This window comes from Nomascus leucogenys, chromosome 13, assembly GCF_006542625.1.
Source record: "Nomascus leucogenys isolate Asia chromosome 13, Asia_NLE_v1, whole genome shotgun sequence".
Taxonomy (NCBI): domain Eukaryota; kingdom Metazoa; phylum Chordata; class Mammalia; order Primates; family Hylobatidae; genus Nomascus; species Nomascus leucogenys.
In genome coordinates this window covers 78,951,091-78,974,556 of record NC_044393.1, presented here as the reverse complement: position 1 = coordinate 78,974,556, position 23,466 = coordinate 78,951,091, and the positions used below count along the sequence as shown (strand labels likewise).

At 44.6% G+C, this 23,466-nt stretch overlaps 1 protein-coding gene across 2 annotated transcripts in view; it reads right to left on the bottom strand.

The window, feature by feature from the left end:
- KLHDC10 (kelch domain containing 10) overlaps positions 1 to 6,616 on the bottom strand; it is a 65,499-nt gene extending 58,883 nt beyond the window's left edge. Inside the window, exon 1 of one of the 2 annotated variants that reach the window (XM_003261327.2) lies at positions 6,316 to 6,616. In XM_003261327.2, coding sequence (XP_003261375.1) covers positions 6,316 to 6,481 — 166 coding nt within the window. In that variant the 5' untranslated portion in view covers positions 6,482 to 6,616. The remainder of the gene's footprint in view (positions 1 to 6,315) is intronic. The other variant, XM_012512354.2, reaches the window with a different exon arrangement.
- Positions 6,617 to 23,466: the final 16,850 nt, after the last annotated feature.

The window sequence follows — 23,466 nt, the reverse complement described above, 5'->3', positions numbered from 1 at the left end:
TGTTGGTCAGACTGGTCTCAAACTCCTGGCCTCAAGTGATCCGCCTGCCTCAGCATCCCAAAGTGTTGAGATTAAAGGCGTGAGCCACCGTGCCTGGCCACATATACTGTTCCTGAACATAAACAAATGCATATAGACCCTGTTTTTGAACCTCAAAACGATGTCAATTATCTCTAAATCTATAAATATAATACAATACCAATAAAAATACCAACAGGACAGAGGAGCAGGACTTGGTTAGCTAATTCTAAGTCATATAGAAAAATAAACAAAGAAAACTTCCCAGGAAAACTCTGGGAAGTAGAATGAGGGAAGATGATAACCAAGGAATGGAGTCATTAGGTATAAATAGGTAATCTCATCAATGAAACAGAATAAAAGTCCAGTAATAACCTCAAATTGTAGGAACTAAGTACACCTATAGACAACATTTCAATCAGCAGGGCAAAGCTGAACTAAATGAAGGACACTGCCATAACTGGGCAGCCATCTGGAAGAAAAGTAAAGTTGGATTCCCACCTCGACACTTTATTTAACTTACATTTTGTGTGGGTAAGTGCATTTAACTTAAAAATAAAATTACAGAAGTACCTGGAGAAAACACAAGAATATTTAATTCGAATTAGAAATAATAATAAAATAGGAAAGGCCTTTCTTATGACACAAAACCTAGACTCCGAAAAGACTGATAAATTTAACATTTATTTAATTTCTGATGAAAAAGTAGACCATAAACAAAGTCAAACGCAAATGAAAAACTGTGAAAAATATCTGCAACATGTGTCAAAGGCTAAGAACTGATTTCATTAAAATACAGAGTTCCTATAAACCAGGGGTCCGCAACCCCCAGGCCATGGACCCCGGTACCGGTCCATGGCCTGTTAGGAACCTGGCCACACAGCAGGAGGTGAGCGGTGGGCAAGTGAGCATTCCCGCCAGAGCTCGGCCTCCTGTCAGATCAAGCATTAGATTCTCACAGGAGTGCTAACTCTACGGTGAACTGTGCATGCAAGGGATCTAGGCTGTGCGCTCCTTTTGAGTCTCTAGTGCCTGATGACCTGAGGTGCTACAGTTTCATCCCAAAACCATTCCCCCCCACCATCGCCGTCCATGGAAAAATTGTCTTCCACGAAACTGGTCCCTGGTGCCAAAATGATTGGGTACTGCCTTTATAAACAATATGAACCATCCCAATAGAAAAATGAACAAAAAATATAAACAGGTCTATAGATAAAGGAAACAAATAAATGGCTCTTATATCTACCTATTGAAAAGACACTTAAGAAAAATATTCCTATTAAACTGACAATTTAAATAACGTTTGATAACCCACTCCGTTACCAAGAGAACAAGGAAGACAGCACTCGAACACCAACAGGGAAACATAAACTTGAAATTTGACAGTATCTATCAAAGTTTAAGCAGTAAACATATATCCTTTGACCCAGAAACTGTACTTCTACAAATTTATCCTAAAGAGAGACTCTCTCATGTGCAAAAATTATATATGTATAGGGATATTCATTGTATCACTATTTGTATTAGCAAGATTGTAAACATCTTAAACACCCATCCAAACAAAGGAATGCTACCATCTCCACAAAGTCCCTCCCGTCCCCACTGCACCTGGAAAAAACATACAGGAAATGTATCATTGGTTGCTTCTAGGGAAGGCAGTCAATTAGCTGGGGTCAAAGGAAGAAGAAAAACTTGTCTTTTACCATATACTTTTTTGTACCATTTGGATTTTATACACATTACTTACTTAAAATTTTTAAGTTAAGACTACAGTATTATTTTTACCCAGCTTTACCAACTGTTACATTTTTCCTTCTTTTTCTTTGTCAGTTTTCCAGTTCCCATGTTAGCAACAATGTTTAACTGTTTTCCCAGCTAATCACGGTATTTAATCAAACTCACACAGTTAAATCACAACAGCTACCTGAATTCCATTGCCCCATGATCCCCGCACTCCTGAGCTCTCTCTGCATATTTATTCTACAAAAAGCACAATTCCCTGTTCATTACTGGGTGTATAGAAATTATGAGTTAGTAAAAATCCAGGAGTAAAAAGCTATTAATTTCTTGGCCTATGAGGCAAACACATCATCACTACCGAACTTTAGAAAACAGCAGAAAGGCAAGTGCTTAAAAAAAGGTTTCACAAACTATCGTTTGTGCTGTTGCAATGGATGCAGAGTCTAATCCACTACTTTACATTAAAGAACCTGATTTTGGCCAGGCACAGTGGCTCACGCCTGTAATCCCAACACTTTGGGAGGCCAAGGCGGGTGAATCACAAGATCAGGAGTTTGAGACCAGCCTGGCCAACATGATGAAACCCCGTCTCTACTAAAAATACAAAAAGTAGCACAGTGGTGCGTGCCTATAATCCCAACTACTCAGGAGGCTGAGGCAGGAGAACTGCTTGAACCCAGGAGGCAGAGGCTGCAGTGACATTGCGCCACTGCACTCTAGCCTGGGCGACAGAGCAAGACTCCATCTCAGGAAAAAAAAAAAAAGAGAGAGAGAACCTGATTTTAACCATCTATCCAGAGTCAATGTGGCTAGAGGATTGAACCACACTAATCAAACTCACTAGACACTAACGTGTTATATATAATGCCAATGCATTTAGAATTTTAAAAATATATGTATATGTATATGGCATATATATACGTATATGTGTGTATATGTATACGCACATACATCTCAAGAGTATCAAATCATGCATATCAAGGAATCACACACAAATGGTAAAGTACGCCCAAGGAGAGCCACATGATGCTATGAGTGTTACAGAGAGAAGAGGCCAAGTGAGAAAGGTCATGGAAGGCTTCCATGTAAAAAACATTTTGATCAAACTGAGATCTAATGGAAGAGAAGTTAAAACAAGAGAATGGAATGAGGAGTAAGAAGGTTCTTGGATGATGCAAAAGCTTGTGCAATGGACCTGGGGCAGGAGGAAGCATGATACATCCCAGGGGGCAGAAAAAGATCAACGACCAAGAGAACATAACACAGAATTAACTGTAGAGTTAGAGAGGAGTCAGACGACACAGTGCCTTTGAGGCCATGTTAAAGAGTTTTGCCTTATCCTAAGAGCAATAAAAAGGCTGTGAGCAGGGATGAGAATGTATTTGGGCTTGCAAAAAGACTGGTGTGCTATATGAATTGAAGGGCAGGAGTAGAAGCAGGAATACTGCTTAAAAAGCTCCTGCGGGAGACCTAAGTGAGGGATGGTGGCACCGTGGATTGGAGTTATGGCAGGAGTAAAAGAAACAGGACTTGGTAAATGATTACACCTGAAGTGCAAGGGAGAAGAAAATATTGAGGAGGATGCCCAAGTTTCAAGTTTGCATAACTGGATGGATAAAGAAGCTATCACTGAAAGAGAATGAGAACACTCCAGAAAGACCAGGTTGTTTTGTTTGGCTTCATTGTGGGCTGGATGGAGGGTTGAGATGTAAAAAGTAAGAAAAAGTTCTCAGTATCAGTAACTGGAAGTCTTGGTAGAGAAGGATGAAAAATGGAACATGGGGCTGGCTGGGTGCTGTGACTCACACCTGTAATCCCAGCACTTTGGGAGGCTGAGGCAGAAGGATCACTTGAGGCCAGGAGTTCGAGCCCAGCCTGGCCAACATGGCAAAACCCCATCTCTACCAAAAATAAAAAAAATTAGCCAGACATAGTGGCCCGCACCTCTAATCCCAGCTACTTGGCAGACTGAGACAGGAGAATTGCTAGAGTTCAGGAGGCAAAGGTTGCAGTAAGCCAAGACCATGCCACTGCACTCCAGCCTGGGCCACAGAGTGAGGCTCTGTCTCAAAAAAAAAAAAAGACAAATGGGATTTAGAGGTCAAAAGAGAGAGACAGTGAGCTATAGTATAGTTTTTTTTCTTGTTTTTTTTTTTTTTAATTTTTAACTTGAGATGTGGTCTTGCTTTGTTGCCCAGGCTGGCCTTGAACTCCTAAGCTCAAGTGATCCTCCCACCTTGGACTTTCAAAGTGCTGGGGTTACAGATGTGAGCCACTGTGACCAGCCACTACAGTACACTCAAAAAAAAAAAAAAAAAAAAATTGGCTGGGCACGGTGGCTCACGCCTGTAATCCCAGCACTTTGGGAGGCTGAGACAGGCAAATCACCTGAGGTCAGGAGTTCAAGACCAGCCTGGCCAACATGATAAAATCCCATCACTACTAAAAATACAAAAACTAGCCAGGCATGGTGGTGGGCGCCTGTAATTTCAGCTACTCAGGAGGCTGAGGCAGGAGAATTGCTTGAGCCCGGGAAGTGGAGTTGCAGTGAGCCGAGATCGCAACACTGCACTCCAGCCTGGAGGACAGAGCGAGACTCCATCTCAATAAATAAATAAATAAATTTAAAATAAAAGGTTTTATCTCCAAGGCCCGTCAACCAAGCCTAGACATCCTATTCCTCCTCATCAACTAAAATCTTTTAAAATCTATCAAAATGCAAGAAAAAGTAGAGGCTTAAAATGCAATACCTAGGAGAATAAAGAATTGGTATGAAAGAATTTCAAACTACATAATACATTGAGGTATCAGATGTGTCCCAATGTTGAGAATAAGTAAAGGAGCAATGAAGTGTCAGTCAAGAGAAAAGGGAAGCAGTAAAAAGAGACTGATGACCCCGATTTACAAATTTTCACAGTTTAGACACGTTTATCTTTACCTCCGGATAAATGGCTGTTCTTGGTCTTGTGTGCTAAGGGAATGCAGAAATAGCTCCACACGGAAGCCCCTTGGCAGAAATCATGGCTTCCACTGCCATCACGTGGTTGCAGTGAGGAAGTGCACCAAGCAGGTTCTAGGAACCTAGGAATGCCTACTTGAAGCCCATGGTATAATTAATTCCTGATCAAAGACCTAAAGATTGCAGTAGCAGAGGGCAAACTGGTGACAGTGTTTGCTAAGAGATTCATCTTCTAAGCTGTCAATACACAAAAATCTAAGTTTTTATTATTAATTGGGAGTAAGAAAAAAGATTGCTTTTTTCTTTTTCATGTTAAAGATCATATATTTAGCAATTCTAGGATGCCCAGTCTGATGTTAACGTCTCAAACCCAACTTCTGGTATATTATATGACTACTTACAAATGCCTCGATTTAATTTTAATAGCGCATATAAATGGGGTAATGCACATTTCTAGCACACATCAATAACCTCATCACAAACATAAGCAATTGTCTCATTAAACGTGCTAAATTCCCTTTGTCATCTTCAATTTACTCAAATAATAATTTTTGACTATTTAGAAGTATAAGGCACAGTCTTAAGCACAATTCAAAAAAATTCATCATGTTCTCAAAACCCATCAGCTAAACAAATATATGACTAATATAATCAATATTATTCACAAAAAACACGACGAATAATTAACACATCATTCCTGATAGTTCTTTTCATAGTAAAAATAAGCTTGCCCAGTGGGATATTTGACGTTCTCTGCACTATTTAATTCCCTACCTCCCTTCTACTAGATTGAATATTCAATTACAAACGTACCTCTTTATAATTGTCTACACATACATATCCACTTGATTTTATTTTGTTTTCAAAAGCATCTGAACTCAAGGCTAGGGCACTGTAGACCAAAATGTCAAATAATTGTACTGGGTACATTTTTCCAATTCTCAGTTGTTTTTATATTGTAAACACAGCATAATTTTGTCACTAAGTATATTTTTGATCTTCACTTTCTCCCCTTAAAACCTAGACACCATTATCCTTTCTGTCTCTGAACATTCCAACTAGTTTTCCCTAATCCTCTAGGTACTCTTTCCCATACACTTCCCAGCCAACACTCCCCCACCCCTTTCTTCCGTTTCAGAATGCCTCTTACACACACACCCCGTGTAGTTTTTACAAAATCACTCCTTGGAATGCGCTTCCCTCTTCCCTCCCTAACTTGGCACCCTTTTTGAAATAATTTCCCACAGCTAGGCGCCAATGTCTTTCATTTACAAGATCAAACTGCGGAAGGGGAAGAGATTGGGAATGGAGTAACCGAAACATTTGGAAATGTCAATGAGACAGTGGCCTCTCCTTTGAAAAGAAAACACAACTCTCAGCACAGAGCTTTCAACAGAGCACAGATACTTTTCTTCGCTGTTCCCTCCCTGACCTCAAAGACACCTTCCCTTTTCTCTGATCCCCAGTCCCTCTGCCATGCGTGGGGCCTGCCTTTCCTCCTCCCAAGGAAAAGAAAGCCAGGGAGAAAAAGAAAAGGTAGCAGTCACCTTCCCGCCCGCCGCGCCCGCAAGCGGTCAGGACCCTGTCCCACGACTCACCTGGCAGGTGCGGCCGCCCGGAGAGTTGCACGAAGCGGTTGAGCTGGCCAGTCCCCCGACCCCCGCTGCCCCCACTGCCCCCGCCGGCCCCGCTACCTCCGCCACCAGCGCCGGCGGCGCCTCCTCCCCTCCGGCGGTTCCTGTCCCAGCCCTGGGCGGCCGACATGACCCGCTAACGATTGCCGCGGCCCGGTCCCGTCAGCGCCCGACCCGGCGGCACCAGCGGAGCCTCCTTCCTGGGCTCCACCAGAAACCCAGGAGACAGGGGAAGGGGGCAGCGCCCGGTCCCACCAGAGACCAATGACTTACCGCCTTGGTGAAAGACAGCCAACGGTCAGTCGTTTTCTTGGTAGGTGGAGGGAGGCGGAGAGAAACGTGGTAACCATAGCTATGGCTAAAAAAAAAAAAAGTTGGGGGAGAGAAAGGCAGAAGCAGCCACTCCTAGCTCTCATCGTCCGCGCTGGGCTGGCCGGCGTCAACCACACTCCTGCGGGGCCAGGCGGGCCAATCGAAGGCCGAGTGTCAGAGGCCGCGCCTGCGGAAAGACTCCCGGGGACGGCCAGTGCCTCAGGCTTCGTTAGGATTCAGGAACTCTTTCCCATAAACACTGCAATCAGACACTGGATATACGCATAATACACATATTTGGGGGCAAGACGGTATTCTGCCAGCTTTTCAGACTGAGATCCCATTCCCTGACGGTTGAAACACACAAAGGGCTTGCTTGGGGTCCGGGTAGGTGAGGGGACCCACGGGCGGAGTCAAAGCTAAAATATAAGAACCAGATATTCCTGGGTTTCATTTGTCTTTCAGTCGGATTAGCTGCACTCGTCCCTGTATAAGCCACGTCCCAATCAAACAGTTTTAAACCTGGTTAACAAATATGGGAAAATGTTCACCCTCACCTGTAATCTTAGAAATACAAAATAAAACCCCAATGAGAAACCATTTCTGGTTTATTACATCAGTAAAGACTTTTGAAATAACACCTGACAGTGTGTGGAATGCCAAGAAAAAGGTATTCTCATAGATGGCTGATGGCTCTGTAAATATTTTTGTTCGCTCAAACTCCTTTTGGCTAGTAGAAAATTTTAATCAGCTTGGAAGATACATAATAAAAGGAAATGTAAAATTAAATAAAAGGCAGCAACGGGTATGGAAGATCAAGATCAAAGAAAATTTTAGATGTGCCGATCAGGAGTTTCTATTGTTCCAAAATTAAACAGAAATTTTGGCTTGAAACTTACTGGGCGCAATGCAAACTGGGAAAACAGACTATACACTGATGTTTCTGAATGATAAGGAAAAAGCATATCAAATTCTTCAAGGGAAACAAAACTTTTCAAGGTCCTTAGATGTGATAGATTTTTTTTTTCTTTTGCATTAGAAGAACCTTACATGGTTGCAGAGAAAAAAAGAGAGAAACTCTGCTGGAGCTGAGGACAAATACCCTTTGTACCTGGTGTGCAAATTTCTGGTCGCCACTGGCACTGCCTCCTTGTTTTCCTACTTCCAGTCCCTGTAGGCAGAGATGTTTTAGCCACTAGCACCATAGTACACTGCTTATGAAAATGATTGAGACTTGAAAAAAAAAAGCCTATGGTTCTAAAATATAAAAACCAAAATTAATATATGTTGACTTTTTTTTTTTTTGGAGACAGAGTCTTACTCTGTCGCCGAGACTGGAGTGCAAAGGCATGATCTCGGTTCACTGCAACCTCTGCCTCCCAGGTTCAAACAATTATCCTGCCTCAGCCTCCCAAGTAGCTGGGATTACAGGCATGTGCCACCACACTCTGCTAATTTTTTTTTTTTGAGACAGAGTCTCTCTCTGTTGCCCAGGCTGGAGTGCAGTGGCGCGATCTCTGCTCACTGCAAGTTCCGCCTCCCGGGTTCACGCCATTCTCCTGCCTCAGCCTCCCGAGTAACTGAGACTACAGGCACCCACCACCACGCCCAGCTAATTTTTTGTATTTTTAGTAGAGACGGGGTTTCACTGTGTTAGCCAGGATGGTCTCGATCTCCTGACCTCGTGATCCACCCGCCTCAGCCTCCCAAAGTGCTGGGATTACAGGCCACCACGCCCGGCCCACACTCTGCTAATTTTTATATTTTTAGTAGAGATGGGTTTTCACCATGTTGGCCAGGCTGGTCTCCAACTCCCGATCTCAGGTAATCCACCCGCCTCAGCCTCCCAAAGTGATGGGATTACAGGCGTGAGCCGCTGCGTCTGGCCAGTTTTTTATGTATATAGGCAAAATGCAGTCTTACACATTTTACATGTTTAATCTGTCTAATCCTCACAGAAATCCTATGAAATGCTGTTTTCCCAATTTGCAAAGCGAATTTATAGAGATAGGGCAGTGTGTGGGGATGAGGGGGTGGTTTTACCTTGTTGCTCTGGCTAGTCTAGAACTCCTGGCCTCAAGCCATCCTCCTGCCTTGGCCTTCTAAAGCATTGGATTATAGGCATGAGCCACCACGCCTAGCCAAAGTAGATTCTTAAGTAACACTTCTTAATTAATCAACTGGGAGAGATGAAATAAGAAAATAACATAAAGTTTTGGCCGGGCGCGATGGCTCATGCCTGTAATCCTAACACTTTCTGTAATCCCAACCTTTTGGGAGGCCGAGGTGGGTGGATCACCTGAGGTCAGGAGTTCAAGACCACCTGGCCAACATGGTGAAACCCCGTCTCTACGAAAAATTCAAAAAAATTAGCCAGGCATGGTGGCAGGGTGCCTGTAATCCCAGCTACTCGGGAGGCTGAGGCACGAGAATTGCTTGAACCCGGGAGGCAGAGGTTGCAGTGAGCCGAGATCGTGCCATTTTCACTCCAGCCTGGGTGACAGAGCAAGACTCCGTCTCAAAAATACATACATACATACATACATACATACATACATACATACATACATAAAAGGGCCGGGTGCGGGGGCTTTCCCAGCACTTTGGGAGGCTGAGGGGGGCGGATCACGAGGTCAGGAGAGGGAGATCATCCTGGCTAACACGGTGAAACCCCGTCTCTACTAAAAATATTTAAAAAAAAAAAAAAAAAAGTCCGGCGTGGTGGCACGCGCCTGCAGTCCCAGCTATTCTGGAGGCTGAGGCAGGGGAATCGCTTGAACCTGGGAGGCAGAGGTTGCAGTGAGCCAAGATAACGCCGCGGCACTCCGGCCTGGGCGACAGAGCGAGACTCGTCTCAAAAAAAATAAATAAATAAAATAACATAAAAAGTTTTAGTAGTCCCAAGATTTGGCTCAATAGCTATATGGGTAACTGCTATGATTCGAATGTGTCCCCCACAGTTCATGTGTTGGAAACTTAATCCCCAATGCAACAATCTGGAGAAGTGGAACCTTTAAGAGTGATTAGTACCTGAGGGTTCTGCCCTCATGAATGGATTAATGCTGTTATGCCAGGAATGGGTTAGTTATCTCAGGAGTGGGTTCTCAGTAAAAGGATAACTTTGGTGCTTCTCTCTCACTCGCTCTCTCTCTCTCTCCCTTTCTCTCTCTCTCTTCCTCCTTCTCTCTGCCTTTCCCTTTCACTCTCTCTCACCCAATGTGATGCTTTCTACCATGTTAAGATGCAGCAAGAAGGCCCTTTCCAGATATGGCTCCAGGATCTTGGACTTCTAAGCCTCTAGAACCATGAGCCTAATAAATTTCTGTTCACTGTAAATTATTCAGTCTGTGGTATTCTCTTACAGCAGCATAAAATGGACAAAGACTGTAACTCCACTGTCTTTAAAGTTAATCCTAGTGTTAAAAATAATGGCCAGGCATGGTGGCTCACACCTGTAATCCCAGCACTTTGGGAGGCCGAGGCAGGTGGATCACCTGAGGTCAGGAGTTCGAGACCAGCCTGACCAATATGGAGAAACCCCGTCTCTACTAAAAATACAAAATTAGCCGGGCATGGTGGCGCTCGCCTGTAATCCCAGCTACTCAGGAGGCTGAGGCGGGAGAATCGCTTGAACCCAGGAAGCAGAGATTGCAGTAAGCCAAGTTACCTCCATTGCACTCCAGCCTGGGCAACAAGAGTGAAACTCTGTCTCAAAAAAAAAAAAAAAAAAAAGTACATCTTTACTGTATAATCTTAAATAAACAGAGGAATATAGAAAAAAGGTGAAACTTTCCACTTCACCCTTCCCCTAGTCTTATTCTCCTCTTGGAAAGACTATTAGCAGTTTGATGGCTAGGCTCAGTGGCTCATGCCAGTAATCCTAGCACTTTGGGAGGCCGAGGCAGACAGATCGCTTGAGGTCAGGAGTTCCAGACCAGCCTGGGGAACATAGTGAAATCCCGCCTCTACAAAAATTAGCCAGGCATGGTGGTACGTGCCTGTGGTCCCAGCTATTCAGGAGGCAGAGGTAGAAGGATTGCTTGAGCCCAGGAAGTCAAGGCTGCAGTGAGCCGAGATCACACCACTGCACTCCAGCCTGGGTGTCAGAAAGAGATCCTGTCTCAAAAAAAAAAAAAAAAAAAAAAAAAAAAAAAGACTGTTAACAATTTGACATACGCCAGGCACAGTGGCTCACGCCTGTAATCCCAGCACTGTGGGAGGCTGAGGTGGGTGGATCACCTGGGGTCAGGAGTTTGAGACCAGCCTGGCCAACATGATGAAACCGCATCTCTACTAAAAGTACAAAAATTAGCTGGGCATGGTGGCAGGCACCTGTAATCCCAGCTACTCGGGAGGCTGAGGCAGGAGAGTCACTTGAACCCATGAGACAGAGGTTGCAGTGAGCTGAGATCGTGCCATTGCACTCCAGCCTGGGCGACAAGAGTGAAACTACATCTCAAAAAAAAAAAAGAAAATAGAAAAAAACGCAGTTTGATACAGTTTTAGTTCTCTTTCTATGTAAACACGTACACATTTGTAGACCTATGCAGTACTCGTGTTTTTGCTTATTACATAAATGGGATTGGGGATTGTACAGAATGTATTCCGCAGATAGGTTTGTGTTATTTTATACAATATGTCTTAGAGAGCTCTATACATTATTTTTTGTGGGTTTTATTTTGGTTTGGTTTTTATTTGTTTTTTGAGACAATGTTTCATCTGTCACCCAGGCTGGAGTGTGTGATGCAATCTTGGCTCACTGCAGCCTTGACCTCCTGGGCTCAAGCCATCCTCTCACCTCAACCTCCCAAGTAGCTGGACGCAGGCATGCATGACCACGCCCAGCCAGTTTTGTTTATTTTTAATAGAGATGGAGTTTCACTGTGTTTCTTTTTTATTTCTTACTTTCTTTCTTTTTTGACTCTGCATTGCCCAGGCTGGAGTGCAGTGGCATGATCTTGGCTCACTGCAACCTCCACCTCCCAGGTTTAAGTAATTCTTCTGCCTCAGCTTCCCAAGTACCTGGGATTACAGGCGTGTACCACCACACTCGGCTAACCTTTTTTGTACTTTTAGTAGAGACAAGGTTTCATCATGTTGGCCAGGCTGGTCTCAAACTTCTGACCTCAAGTGATCCGCCCACCTCAGCATCCCAAAGTGCTGGGATTAAAGAGGTGAGCCACCACATCTGGCGTACATCGTTATTCCTTTTTTTTTTTGAAGACTACAACCAGGGCCAGGCTCAGTGGCTCACGCCTGTCATCCTAGCACTTTGGGAGGACAAGGCAGGTGGATCACCTGAGGCCAGGAGTTTGAGAGCAGCCTGGCCAATATGGTGAGACCCTGTCTGTACTAAAAGTAAAAAAAGAAGTTAGCTGGGTATGGTGGTACACGCCAGTAATCCCAAATCCCAGCTACTAGGGAGGCTGAGGCAGGAGAATCACTTGAACCCAGGAGGCAGAGGTTGCAGTGAGCCGAGATTGTGTCATTGCACTCCAGCCTGGGTGACAGAGCAAGACTCTATCTCAAATAAATAAATACATTTTTAAAGTAAATAAATAAAACCTGCAATCATTCTTTTTTCACCATTGGTGAAAACAATTAGCAAAGATTTCTCCAAAAAAAAAAAAAAAAATGAGGCCAGGCACAGTGGCTCACACCTGTAATCCCAACACTTTGGGAGGCCGAGGTGGGTTGATCATGAGGTCAAGAGTTCAAGACTAGCCTGACCAATATGGAGAAACCCCGTCTCTACTAAAAATAGAAAAATTAGCCGGGTGCAGTGGCTGACACCTGTAATTCTAGCTACTCGGGAGGCTGAGGCAGGAGAATCACTTGAACCGGGGGGGCAGAGGTTGCAGTGAGCTGAGATCGTGCCACTGCACTCCAGCCTGGGCAACACAGTGAGACTCCGTCTCAAAAAAAAAAAAAAAAAAAGACTGCTAAGCCCCAAATCAGCACACTGGAAGTTTAAAATGTAAGTTTAAGGCCAGGTGCTGTGGCTCATGTCTATAATTCCAGTCCTTTGGGAGGCTGAGGTAGGAGGATCACTTGAGCCCAGTTCAAGACCAGCCTGGGCAATATAGTGAGACCCCTGTTTCTTTCTTTTTTTTTTTTTTTTTTTCTGAGACAGAGTTTCACTCTGTCCAGGCTGGAGTGCATGGTGCAATCTCAGCTCACTGCAACCTCTGCCCTCAGAGACAGGGTTTCACCATCTTGGCCAGGCTGGTTTTGAACTCCTGACCTTGTGATCCACCCGCCTCGGCCTCCCAAAGTGCTGGGATTACAGGCATGAGCCACTGTGCCCGGCCGTGAGACCCCCGTTTCTACCAAAAAAAATGCAAATTAGCCAGGCATGGTAGCCCATGCCTATAGTCCCAGCTACTTCGGAGGAGGAGGTAGGAGGATCCCTGAGCCCAGGAGCTCCAGGCTGCAGTGAGCTATGATCTCATGGCTACACTCCAGCCTGGGTGACAGAGCAAGACCTTGTCTCAAAAATCAATAAAGTTTTTTAAAAACAGAAAAAATCTGGGAGGCCGAGGCGGGCGGATCACGAAGTCAGGAGATCGAGACCATCCTGGCTAACACGGTGAAACCCCAGCTCTACTAAAAATACAAAAAATTAGCCGGGCGTGGTGGCGGGCGCCTGTAGTCCCAGCTACTTGGGAGGCTGAGGCAGGAGAATGGCGTGAACACCGGGGGGCGGAGCCTGCAGTGAGCCGAGATCGCGCCACTGCACTCCAGCCTGGGTGAAAGAGCGAGACTCCTTCTCAAAAAAAAAAAACAAAAAAAAAAACCAGAAAAAATCAAACAAAAGATGTTAAAATCATTTACAAAGTCCAAGTAAATAAAAGGAAAGTTGAAGTTGTCTTCAGCATATGAACGATCTTTCCTTTCAAAAAAATTAAGGGTAGGCTTGGGATTTCTCTAAACAGGAAAGATAATTTGTCAAGATCTGAGTGAATCTGAGGATATCCTTGTACAGTAGGTTCAGGAAATTTGACAGGGCGAGGCAGCCCATGCCTGCAATCCCAGCACTTTAGGAGGCAAAGGTGGGCGGGTTGTTTGAAGCCAGGAGTTTGAGACCAGCCTACGCGACAGGTGAAACCCTATCACTGCAAAAAAAATACAAAAATTGGCCGGGCGTGGTGGTGCCCGCCTGTGGTCCCAGACGCTGCCCTGGAGGCTGAGATAGAAGGATCACCTAAGCTGGAGCAGTTGAGGCTGTAGTGAGCTGTGTTCATGCCACTGCACTCCAGGCTTGGCGACAGAGTGCAGTATCTCAAAAAAAAAAAAAAAGAAGAAGAAGAAGAAAAGGGACCGGGCATGGTGGCTCACACCTGTAATCTCAGCACTTTGGGAGGCCAAGGCGGGGGGATCACTTGAAGTCAGGAGTTCGAGACTAGCCTGGCCAACATGGTGAAACCCTGTCTCTGCTAAAAATAAAAAAAATAGCCGGGCATGGTGGTGGGCGCCTGTAATCCCAGCTACTCAGGAGACTGAGGCATGAGAATCGCTTGAACTTGGGAGGTGGAGGTTGCAGTGAGCTGAGATAATGCCACTGTCGACAGAGCAAGACTCCATCTCAAAAAAAAAAAAAAAAAGAAAGAAAGAAAAAGTTCCACTGACTTTCATCTCCCCTGAGGGAATTTGTTCATAGGACACTGTTCTGGTTTCTCCATGCAGATATTGCTCCTTAAATCAGGAGTTCTTGGCTCGGTGAAGTGGCTCACACCTGTAATCCCAGCACTTTGGCAGGCTGAGGCACGAGGATTGCTTGAGGCCAAGAGTTCAAGACCTGCCTTTACCAAGACCCCCGTCTCCACTAAAAATTTAAAAAATTTGCAGAGTGTAGTGGCGCCCCCTTGTGGTCCCAGCTACTCAGGGGACTGAGGTGGAAGGATCACTAGAGCCTAGGAGGTCTTTCCAGCCTGAGAGAGTAAAACCTTTTCTCAAAAAAAAAAAAATCAGGGTTTTTTAACCTCTATCAACCTGGTGGAGCCTATGGACACTTTTTCAGAATAACGTTTTTAACGCATAAAATAAGATGTGTAGGATAACAAAGGAAACCAATTATATTGAAATATAGATATAAAAATATTAAACTAATTAAATTTGTAAAATAGTAAATTTTTTTTTGAGATCGCGCCACTGCACTCCAGCCTGGGCGACAGAGCGAGACTCTGTCTTAAAAAAAAAAAAAAATCAGCCAGGCATGGTGGACTGTGCCCGTAGTTCTAACCACTTGGGAGGCTGAGGTGGGAGGATCCCTTGAGCGCAGGAGTTTGAGGTTGCAGTGAGCCAAGATCAGCCCACTGCACTCCAGCCTGGGTGACAGAGTGAGGCTGTGTCTCAAATAAATAAATAAATAAATAAAAGAATTCCTAAAACTCAACAACAAAAAGACAACCCATTTAAAAAATGAGCAAAAAAGCACAAATAGCTATTTCTTCAAAGAAGATATACAAATGACCAATAAGCACAGGAGAAGATGTTCAACATCACTGGTCATTAGGGAAATGCAAATTGAAACCACAGCAAGATACCACTTCACACTCACTAGAATAGCTAAGATATAAAAGACAATTATAAGTGTTGACAAGGATGTGGAGAAAGTGAATCCCTCATACATTGCTAGTGGGAGTGTAAAATGGTGGAGCCATTTTGAAAAACATTTTGATAGTTTCTCTAAATGTTAAATATATAATTACCATATGATCCAGAAATTTTGCTCCTTAATATATGCCCAACAGAATTGAAAACATATGCCCTTACAAAAACATCTGTATGAATATTCATGGTAGCATTTTTCATAATAGCCAAAAGTATAAACAACCCAAATGTTCATCAATGGATGAATTGAGAAACAACATATGATATGTCTATACAGTGAAATATTGTTCAACCATACAAAGGAAGTATAGTACTAATACATGCTACAACATGGATGAACCTTGAAAACATGCTAAGTGAAATAAGTCAGACACAAAAATCCACATATTGTATGACACCATTTACATTAACCGTCCAGAATAGGCAAATCCATAGTGACCGAAAGTAGATTAGTGGTTGCCAGGGAGGGAGAGGAGGGATGGCAGTCACTGCTAATGGGTACAAGCTTTCTCTTAGGGGGTGATAAAATGTTCTGGAATCAGTGGCAATAGTTGCACATATCTGCGAATATACTAAAAACCACTGACTTGTACACTTTAAAGGGTAAATCTTATGTTATGTGAGATATATATCAATAAAAAGCAGCTCATAAGAAATGAAAATGTTTTGACTCAGCACAGTGGCTCATGCCTGTATTTCCAACACCTTGGGAAGGTGAGGTGGGTGGATCACTTAAGGTCAGGAGTTCAAGACCAGCCTGGCCAACATGGTGAAACTTCGTCTCTACTAAAAATACAAAAAAATTAGCCAGGCGTGATGGCACACACCTGTAGTCCCAGCTACTGGGGAGGCTGAGGCCTAAGAATTGCATGAACCCAGGAGGTGGAGGTTGTAGTGAGCTGAGATCATGCCACTGCACTCAAGCCTGGGTGACAGCAAGATTTCATCTCAAAAAAGAAAAAAAGAAATGAAAATGTTTGATAAATGTGTATTCACTTAAAAACCTGTGTCATGTTTTATATAAATTAAATTTTCACTAAAAATAAAAATTTTGCTTTTTTTCCTTTTTTTGAGACAGGGTCTCACTCTGACACTGTCTAGAAATCAGTGAGGCAGTCATGGCTCACTGCAGTCTTGACCTCCAGGGCTCAAGCGATCCTTCTGTGTCAGCCTCCTGAGTAGCTGGGACTACAGGTGCACACCACCAAGTCTGGCTAATTTTTTAATTTTTTGTAGATACAGGGTTTCACCATGTTGCCCAGGCTGGTCTCAAACTTCAGGCCTCAAGCTATCCACCCACCTAGGATTCTCAAAGTGCTGGGATTACAGATGTGAGCCACAGCTCCTGGCTAAATTTTGCTAGTTGACACATTTTTCTACTTCATGAAAAAATTATACTGGCAAATATAATATGTTTGATTTATTCCTAAGAGGAGAGGTCCTATGAAGTACTAAAAGCTTATCAGCTTAAATTTTTGTGGGTTTTTTTTTTTTTTTAGACAGTCTTGCTCTATTGCCAGGCTGGAGTGCAGTGGTGAGATCTCAGCTCACTGCAACCTCTGCCTCCCAGTTTCAAGCAATTCTCATGTCTCAGCCTCCCAAGGAGCTAGGATTACAGGTGTGTGCCACCATGCCCAGCTAATTTTTGTATTTTTAGTAGAGGCAGGGTTTGACCATGTTGGCCAGGCTGATCTCAAACTCCTGACCTCAAGTGACCCGCCCGCCTCGGCCTCCTAAAGTGCTGGGACTATAGGCATGGGCCACCACACCTGGCTGAATGTTTGTGTGTTCTCACATTAAAAACCATACATATGGCTGGCCGGGCATGGTGGCTCACGCCTGTAATCCCAACACTTTGGAAGGCTGAGGTGGGCGGATCATGAGGTCAGGAGATCAAGACCATCCTAGCTAACACGGTGAAACCCCTTCTCTACTAAAAAAAAAAAAATACAAAAAATTAGCCGGACATGGTGGTGGCTGCCTGTAGTCCCAGCTACTAGGGAGGCTGAGGTGGGAAAATGGGGTGAACCCGGGAGTCGGAGCTTGCAGTGAGCCGAGATCGTGCCACTGCACTCCAGCCTGGGCAACAGAGTGAGACTCCATCTCAAAAAAAACCATAAAAACAAAAAAAATACATACAGCTGGGCGCAGTGGCTCACACTTGTAATCCCAACACTTTGGGAGGCCGAGGTGGGCACATCACGAGGTCAGGGGAAAGATACCATCCTGGCCAACATGGTGAAACCCCATCTCTACTAAAAATACAAAATTAGCTGCGCATGGTGGCGTGCACCTGTGGTCCCAGCTACTCGGGAGGCTGAGGCAGAAGAATTGCTTGAACCCAGGAGGCAGAGGTTGCAGTGAGCCGAGATGGCGCCACTGCACTCTAGCCTGGTGACAGAGTGAGACTCCGCCTCAAAACAAAACAAAACAAAAAACCATACATACAATAAAGACAGTCTGACAGCTGGAGCAATTGGCAGAACTGTCTACTTCCCCAGGATAAACAAAATGGATAATCAGCTCCTGAGAGGGAGATTAGCATGCAGGAGGTTTTTGGGAGGACTCTTGGGGTCAACACCATGGAAAGGATGGGAAGGAAGCTGGTCTGGGCAGGGGGAGGAGCTGGGCTACGATGCAGTCTCAAGGGAGACCCTCCAGGAAACCCTGAGGCTGGATGGCCCTTCAGCATTGTCCTGAGTTGGGACACGGAGCTGGGCCTTTTATAACTGTCTGGATTAGTTACTGGATGCCCTGAGGAAGGGAGTGGAGGTGACCTCAGGAGAAAGGGCTTCCTTCAATGAAGTAGCTATCAAAGGAGATGACAGCCAAGGACAGCAGGGCTTCCTGCTGCTGGTATGCCCAGTGGCTGGGGAGATTAGTTCTTCATTCCTGAAAGAAGGTGAGGTAATGCGTCACTAAAATGCTTAGGAAGAAAACTAGCACTTACCAAGAACCTGCTACGTACCAAACATTTTCATATACATTCTTTTATTTAATCTCATATCCAGAAGTTATTTGACCCCAAGGCCACATGGCTAGTGATGGAAGCAGAATAAGAGAACATTCTGTCTCCAAAACACTTTTCTTCACATCACACTGGCCAAGTGACCATCTGAAACTTGGAAACTTTCCAAGTGTTTATTGATTCCTGTCTTAAAATTGACATCTTTTGGCCGGGCACGGTGGCTCACACCTGTAATCCCAGGACTTTGGGAGGCCAAGGGGGGCAGACCATGAGGTCAAATGATCGAGACCATCCTGGCCAACATGGTGAAACCCTGTCTCTACTAAAAACACAAAAATTAGCTGGGTGTGGTGGCATGCACCTGTAGTCCCAGCTACTCGGGAGGCTGAGGCAGGAGAATCACTTGAACCTGGGAGGCAGAGATTGCAGTGAGCCGAGATCTCACCACTGCACTCTGGCCTGGCAACAGAGCAAGGACTCCCTCTCAAAAAAAAAAAAAATTGACATCTTCTGAACATCTACTATACAGCAGATGCTGGAGTATTAAGGGGAAAAAAACTGAAATATCACACACACACACACACACACACTATATATATATATATATATATATATATATATATATACACATTATACATAATAGATATAAATAAATAAATATCTATTACATCAATATACATATAGTTGTCCCTGCATATCCTCAGGGGATTAGTTCAGGACTCCTCTTCAATACCAACATCCACAGATGCTCAAGTCCCTTATATAAAATGGTGTAGTATTTGCATATAACCTATACACATCCTTCCATATGTGTATCAGTTAAGTCATCTCTAGATTACTTATAATATCTAATACAATGTAAATGCTATATAAATAGTTGTTATACTGTATTGTTGAAAGAATAACAAGGAAAAAAAGCCTGTACATGTTCAATACTGATGCAACCATCCATTAAAAAAAATATCTTCAAGGCTGGGCGCAGTGCCTCACGCCTGTAATCCCAGCACTTTGGGAGGCCGAGTCAGGCATCTCAATATATATATATATATATTTTCTAGGCTAGGCATGGTGGCTCATGCCTGTAATTCCAGCACTTTGGGAGGCCAAGGTGGGTGGATCACCTGAGGTCAGGAGCTCAAGACTAGTCTGGTCAACATGGCGAAACCCTGCCTCTACTGAAAAATACAAAAATTAGACGGGAGTGGTGGCAGGCACCTGTAATCCCAGCTACTTGGGAGGTTGAGGCAGGAGAATCACTTGAACCCAGAAGGTGGAGGTTGCAGTGAGCTGAGATCATCCCATTGCACTCCAGCTAGGGCAACAAAGTGAGACTATCTCAAAAAAAATTATATACTATATTATATATAAGATATATATCATATTTCATTATATATTCTATATATAAAATATATGTATATTATAAATATATAATATACATATATTTTTTCTAAGCCAGATAAGGTGGCTCATGCCTATAATCCAAGAACTTTGGGAGGCTGAGGCAGGAGGATTGCTTGAGCCCAGGAGTTTGAGACCAGCCTGGGCAACATTTCTACCGAAACTTATTTTTAAAAATTAGTTGGGAGTGGTGGCATGAGCCTGTGGTCCCAGCTACTCAGGAGGCTGAGGCAGGAGGATCACTTGAGCCCAGGGATATGAGGCTGCAGTGAGCTCTGATCACGCCACTGCACTCCAGCCTGGGGGACAGAGTGAGGCCCTGTCTCAAAAAAAAAGAAAAAAAAGAAAAAGAAAAAGAAACATGTCCATAGTTGGTTGAATCCATGGATGCAGGACCCATGAATATGGAGGGCTGACTGATATATCTATCAATCAGTTGTTCAGGCCTGGAGTTCCCCTTAAAACCTACTCCTGGCCGGGTGCAGTGCCTCACGCCTGTAATCCCAGCGCTTTGGGAGGCCAAGGCAGGTGGATCATGAGGTCAGGAGATTGAGACCATCCTGGCTAACATGGTGAAACCTCATCTCTACTAAAAATAAAAAAAAAAATTAGCCGGGCGTGGTGGCGGACACCTGTAGTCCCAGCTACTCGGGAGGCTGAGGCAGGAGAATGGCATAAACCCAGGATGCAGAGCTTTCAGTCAGCCAAGATCGCGCCACTGCACTCCAGCCTGGGTGACAGAGCAAGACTCTGTCTCAAAAAAACACAAAAACAAAAACAAAAACTACTCCTCACCTGTCATGTACAAGCCATCACCAAGTCCTGTTGTTTCTAATTCCAAACTACATCTTGCATCTGCTCACTTCCAGCTGTCTTCACCCCAGCCTTACCCACCATTGCCTCTGTTCTGCCAAGGCTTCATCGGCAACCTCCTAACAGTCACTCCATATCCTCTTTTGGCTCCAATCCATTTTTCACGTAGTCGTTATAGTGACTTTTCCCAAAATGCACAACGGTTCATGTTACCGTGCCACTTAAAGTCTTTCAATGGCTGCCGCTGGCTTTTAGGATAAAGTCCAAGTTCTTTGGAAATTTGTGTACATTAATTGAACAATTATTTATTGAGAGTCTACTATGTCCATGAGGTATTGTAAAGACTGGGGACACAGCAATAAAAAGCATAAAAGCCTGTCTTTCTTCCTTCTTTCCTCTCTCTCTCTCTCTTTCTTTCATTTTTGAATGGAGTTTAACTCTTGTCGCCCAGGCTGGAGTGCAATGGTGCGATCTCAGCCCGCTGCAACCTCCGCCTTTTGGATTCAAGCAATTCTCCTGCCTCAGCCTCCCGAATAGCTGGGATTATAGGCGCCTGCAACCATACCCGGCTAATTTTTGTATTTTTTGGTAGGGACAGGGTTTCACCACGTTGGCCAGGCTGGTCTTGAACTCCTGACCTCAGATGATCCACCTGCCTCAGCCTCCCAAAATGCTGAGATTACAGGCGTGAGCCACCATGCCTGGCCAAAGGCCTCTATTCTTTTTTTTTTTGAAACAGAGTCTCATGCTGTCACCCAGGCTAGAGTGCAGTGGCGCAATCTCAGCTCACTGCAATCCCACCTCCCAGGTTCAAGTGATTCACCTGCCTCAGCCTCCAAAGCAGCTGGGATTAAGGTGCGTGCCACCATACTCAGCTAATTTTTTTTTTTTTGTATTTTTAATAGAGACAGGGTTTCATCATGTTGGCCAGGCTGGTCTCGAATTTCTGACCTCAAGTGATCCACCCCCTCAGCCTCCCAAAGTGCTGGGATTAAAGAGGTGAGCCACTGCGCCCAGCCCTAGGATAGATAATTTTTGAAGGAGGTTTGCCGTAAATAAAAGCAGAGAAGCTGTTTTCTTGTTTTCTGAAATAGAGTCTTGCTCTATTGCCCAGGCTGGAGTGTGGAGTGCAGTGGCACCACCTCGTCTCACTGCAACCTCCACCTCCTGGATTCAAGCAATTCTCATGCCTCAGCCTCCCAAGTAGGTGGGACTACAGGTGCATGCCACCACGCCCAGCTAATTTTTGTATTTTTAGTAGAGACAGGGTTTTGCCATTTTGGCCAGGCTGGTCTTGAACTCCTGACCTCAGGTGATCCGCCCGCCTTGGCCTCCCAAAGTGCTGGAATTACAGGCATAAGCCATTGTGCCTGGCCTGTTTTGCATGTTTTTCAGATGGGAGAAGTAATATCTTGCTGCTAATGGAAATGTGCAGGGGAGGGGAGAATTGGTGGACAATGTTCTTGAGTAGGCAAGGGGAATTAGGTCCAGTGTGTAAGTTTGGCCTTAGCTAAGCACATAGATTACAGCAGGGTTTCTCAACCTGTGCACATTTTGGGTGAGATAATTTTTTGTTGTGGCGAGGCTGTTCTGGATGTTGTAAAATGCTTAGCAACATTCCTGGCCTCTACCACCACTCCATCCAAAAATGTCTCCTGACATTGCCAAGTGTCCCGTGGCAGGCAATATCACACTCATTTGAGAACCACTGATCAATAGTAACAGGAGGGAAGGTAAAGTACGGTTAGAGGATGATGAAAACACCATTCATTATGTGAAATAAAAACACAAAGCCAGCCGGGCGCGATGGCTCACGCCTGTAATCCCAACACTTTGGGAGGCTGAGGCGGGTGGATCACAAGGTCAGGAGATCGAGACCATCCTGGCTAACATGGTGAAAACCCGTCTCTACTGAAAAAAAATACAAAAAATTAGCCATGCATGGTGGTGGGTGCCTGTAGTCCCAGCTACTTGGGAGGCTGAGGCAGGAGAATGGGGTGAACCCAGGAGGTGGAGCTTACAGTGAGCTGAGATGTGCCACTGTACTCCAGCCTGGGCGACAGAGCAAGGTTCCGTCTCAAAAAAAAAAACCCACAAAGCCAAATTTCTTGCTTACTATAAACAGTAAGAGCCATGCAGTTGAGGCACAGTCTTCAAGCAGACCAGACTACTAATCTTCTATCAGACTTTGAGAAAGTGGGGAGTTCCGAGATTGGCAAACTTTCAAAGGTGTGTGTTGGCATCATTTGTAGAAGTGATAACTTGGGTGAAACTATTGTTGAGTGGTTGGCACTCGGAGGAGTGCTTATTGAAGTGAGTCTTTGTGATTGGCTGAATCAAGAAGTTGTCATTGATTGGGTTTACAAAAGCACGTTCAATGTGATGAGTAATCATGGGTCGATTGAACTTAAAACTGGCTCTGATTGCTGGTTGTTACCATGGCTAACTGTACAGTCAATATTCTCCTTGGAGTGTGTCATTAGCAGAAAGGGAGGATGGATAAGTGGAAGTATTGAAGGTGTTTGAGGAGAGAGGTATATAATAGTCATCTACGAAGGCGGGTGCAGTGGCTCACACCTGTAATCCTAACACTTTGGGAGGATGAGGTGGACAGATCACTTGAGGTCAGGAGTTCGAGACCAGCCTGGTGAATGTGGTGAAACCCTGTCTCTATTAAAAATATAAAAATTAGCCAGGTGGCCAGGCACGGTGGCTCACGCCTGTAATCCCAGCACTTTGAGAGGCCAAGGTGGGCGGATCACCTGAGGTCAGGAGTTCGAGACCAGCCTGGTCAACATGGTGAAACTCCATCTCTACTAAAAGTATGACAAATTAGCCAGGCATGGTGGCAGATGCCTGTAATCTCAGCTACTCAGGAGGCTGAGGAAGGAGAATCGCTTGAACCCAGGAGGCAGAGGTTGCAATGAGCCGAGATTGTGCCACTGCACTCCAGCCTGGGCAGCAGAGGGAGACTCTGTGTGCAAAAAAACGAAATAAAAATAAAAAATAAT